The sequence below is a fragment of the Sorex fumeus genome, unplaced genomic scaffold (genome assembly GCF_029834395.1).
Source record: "Sorex fumeus unplaced genomic scaffold, SorFum_2.1 ptg000082l, whole genome shotgun sequence".
NCBI classification, from domain to species: Eukaryota; Metazoa; Chordata; class Mammalia; order Eulipotyphla; family Soricidae; genus Sorex; species Sorex fumeus.
This window is the reverse complement of record NW_026606139.1, coordinates 321,868-324,818: the sequence shown is the minus strand read 5'-3', so window position 1 is coordinate 324,818 and position 2,951 is coordinate 321,868. Positions and strand designations below refer to the sequence as shown.

Here is a 2,951-nt window from a genome sequence, read left to right as displayed (position 1 = left end):
CGTGTGGAACCGCACGGAGGTGCTGATCCGGATGCCACAGGAACAAAGAGGCGGAACAACCAGTGGGAGGAGGGACAAAGTTGGGGTGTCATTCCGAACACGTTGGGCCTGAGATGTCCGCGAAATACCTGGTGCTCCTAGATAAGCCCGTTTCTCTCTGCCCACGGCCCTCCTGCCCTCGGCTGCCACTCCCTTCCCCCTGCCACCACTCAGTGATCCTGCAGGAGGCGGGGGGTCAGCAGGTGAGCCCCTGAGCCCGAGTCCAACACCTCTTGGGAGGTGCCTCTTCCAGAGGAACTTTCCCCGCTGCCTCCCAGGAAGTACCCCTGCACCCTGGGGCAGCCTGGAACAGGAAGTGACTCTTACGCCCACGGGGGTTTCAAACACCCCTCCCAGAGGCAGGCCAGTGGGTGGAAAGACTCCACAGACCAGGATGTTTGGGCTTTGGAGGCGCAGTTGGGCGCCGCAGCCCCCAGAGGAGGTGGCTGATCTGCTCTGCTGGGGAAGGTCTCCCCAGGAAGCAGCACCCACACAAGTGGAAATCCTCAAGCTCCCAGCTGCACCCTGGGACCCGCCACCCACCACCTCCGGGAGCTGGCACACCCTCTCCCCTGCTCGGTGCCAGCTTCTTAGCACAGAGTAAAGATGCCACAGGGCTGAGGCTGGGGTCAGCCTGAGTGGGCACCAAGTGGGAGTGTGAGAAGGGGTGCGGGGAGGGGAGAAGGGTCTCTGGGGAAAAGGACGAGGTGAAGGCAGTGACGAGACGGCAGCCACCATTTTTGTTCACAGGCCCAACTTCTATGCATGTCCCTCGTTTCAACTGCTCCCCACAGCCATCAGCAGCACCCTCAAGAAACAGGCTGAGGAGACGAGTTGCTGGTCCAAGCCCCTCTCCCCCCACCCCTCCCGTGGCAATGGGGCGCTTCACTCCAATGTTTCCTCTCTCCTTGGGGCAGGCTCCCATGGGTGCAGTCTCTGTAGCAGCCATTGCTTCTGTAAAGTCCCCGATGGTGGTACCGGCAGGGCTGGCTTTGAGGGGCTGCTGGGGGTATGGGCCGTCATCTTCAGGGATCCCCAAAACTGCTCCGCCCGGAGGCCCCAGATACTGCCAGGCATTTTCCAGCAGTTGCATGGCCGCAGACATCCGGTTCTGAAGAGATGCCTTCACTCTCCCATGAGGGGTGGTTGGGTACAAACACGTTACAGTCTACAGGAGGGGCGGGCAGTCTGGGGACATGCACACACTCCCCAGGACTCACACTCCTCATTCACACACACACACACAGATACTCATGCACACACACACGCATGCACGTGCACTCACATATACTCATGCACATACATGTACTCACACACTCATTCATGAATGCACCCATTTACTCACTCATAGACATGCACTCACATACTCACGTGCACACACACGTATGCACACACTCACGAACATACACATGCACTCACACTTATGCAGTCAGACTCACACACTCCTGCATACACACACTAATGCACACATACTCAGACACACTAAAATACTCACACTCATGAGCACACACGCATGCACTTACTTACACGTTCATGCACATACACACACTCACACACGCGCACATACACACTTATGAACACTCACACGCACTCATACACTTACACACTCACATGCACTCACAACACATGCACACACATGTGCTCTCACACACACACACGCACACCCACTCACTCATGGCCCAACACTCGTGCACGCAGACACACACTCCACACGTACGCTCATGCCCTGGCACAATTCGGGTGCCGAGGCGGGCAGTGTGGCTCGGTCAGATGAGGCTGGCGATGCTGGAGGTGGTCTCCTGACGCCGGCCCGAAGACAACTGTCCTGAGACACTGAAGACGCTGCCATTGCCGCTGCGGTCGCTGAGGGTGGAGGGGGTGGTGGTGCAGATGTGGGGGCAGTGTCCACTCATGCCCAACTGGTACAGCAGCAAGCCCAGCAGTAAGAGTGAGCCGGAGGCCGTCAGGGCAATGCCCACGGACAGCATGGCCGTCAGCGGCCGGGCAGGGGCGGGGGCAGCGGCCAGCCCGGCCAGGGTCAGGCCGGTGACCAGCAGCACCAGGCCACTGAGCAGCACCACGAGGGCGTCGGCGCCCCCGCCACTGCGCAGCAGGGCCACGTGGTGGGGCTGGCGGAGGCAGTTCATGTCCTGCACGGCCGAGCTCATCAGCTGCTTCACCAGGACCAGCAGGGCCAGCAGGCAGAGCACCGTGCCCACCGCCAGCCGCCACTCTCCGGAGCGGCTGCTGGTGGAGGAGAGCAGGGCCACGCCGCCCGCCCCACAGCCCGCCACCAGGGCCACGGCCATGGCGAAGCAGAGCGCCGAGCGCCGGGGCTGCAGGGACCACCAGAGCTCCACCTGCTCGGCCAGCACTTCGGGGGGCAGTGCCAGGCCCGGGGAGCCTCGAGGCTCTCCCGCAGGCATGGCAGCAGCTGGTGGCGACCGGGGCGAGGCCTTAGAGGGTGGGGGTCAGGGCCTGGAGTCCCCCCACGCCTGCTCGGCAGGCACCAGCCCCCAGTCCCGCTCCTCGCACAGTCCGGGGTACAGAGACCATCATCTGTAGGGGCAGAACCACGCGTTACCTCCTGGCCCGCACACACCTCCCAGGGTCTTCGCGGGGACCCCAGGAACGCTCCCCGGGGAAGCCTCTTCCCCTACCACCCCTGGGAAAGAGTCCCCCCTGCTTCCGGGGACCCCCTCGCCCAACCACTGACCTCTCTGGCTCTCTCGGTTGCTGGTCCCATCCTGGCTGTCCGGCGGTGCTGGGCCAGGGTGGACGAAGGGACTGGTCGGGGAGGCAGAGATAAAGCCTCATTCAGGAGCCACTGACAGGGCCTCAGCTGTCAGCTGTCACCGCTGGCTCCTAGGGCAGCGGGCGGGGGAGGGGGGCTCTGGCTTAACTCTTCTGGC

At 62.5% G+C, this 2,951-nt stretch overlaps 1 protein-coding gene across 1 annotated transcript; it reads right to left on the bottom strand.

Annotated features, from left to right (window-relative positions):
- Positions 1–1,746: 1,746 nt before the first annotated feature.
- On the bottom strand, positions 1,747–2,502 carry TMEM125 (transmembrane protein 125). Its single transcript, XM_056130882.1, has one exon. It carries the CDS (start codon positions 2,463–2,465, stop codon positions 1,806–1,808), a length of 660 nt encoding a protein of 219 aa, XP_055986857.1. The 5' UTR covers positions 2,466–2,502; the 3' UTR covers positions 1,747–1,805.
- Between the last annotated feature and the right edge of the window lie 449 nt (positions 2,503–2,951).

What these genes read in the sequence shown, in the direction of transcription:
- TMEM125 (XM_056130882.1), bottom strand. Translation starts at nt 2,465, where the DNA reads ATGCCTGCGGGAGAGCCTCGAGGCTCCCCGGGCCTGGCACTGCCCCCC.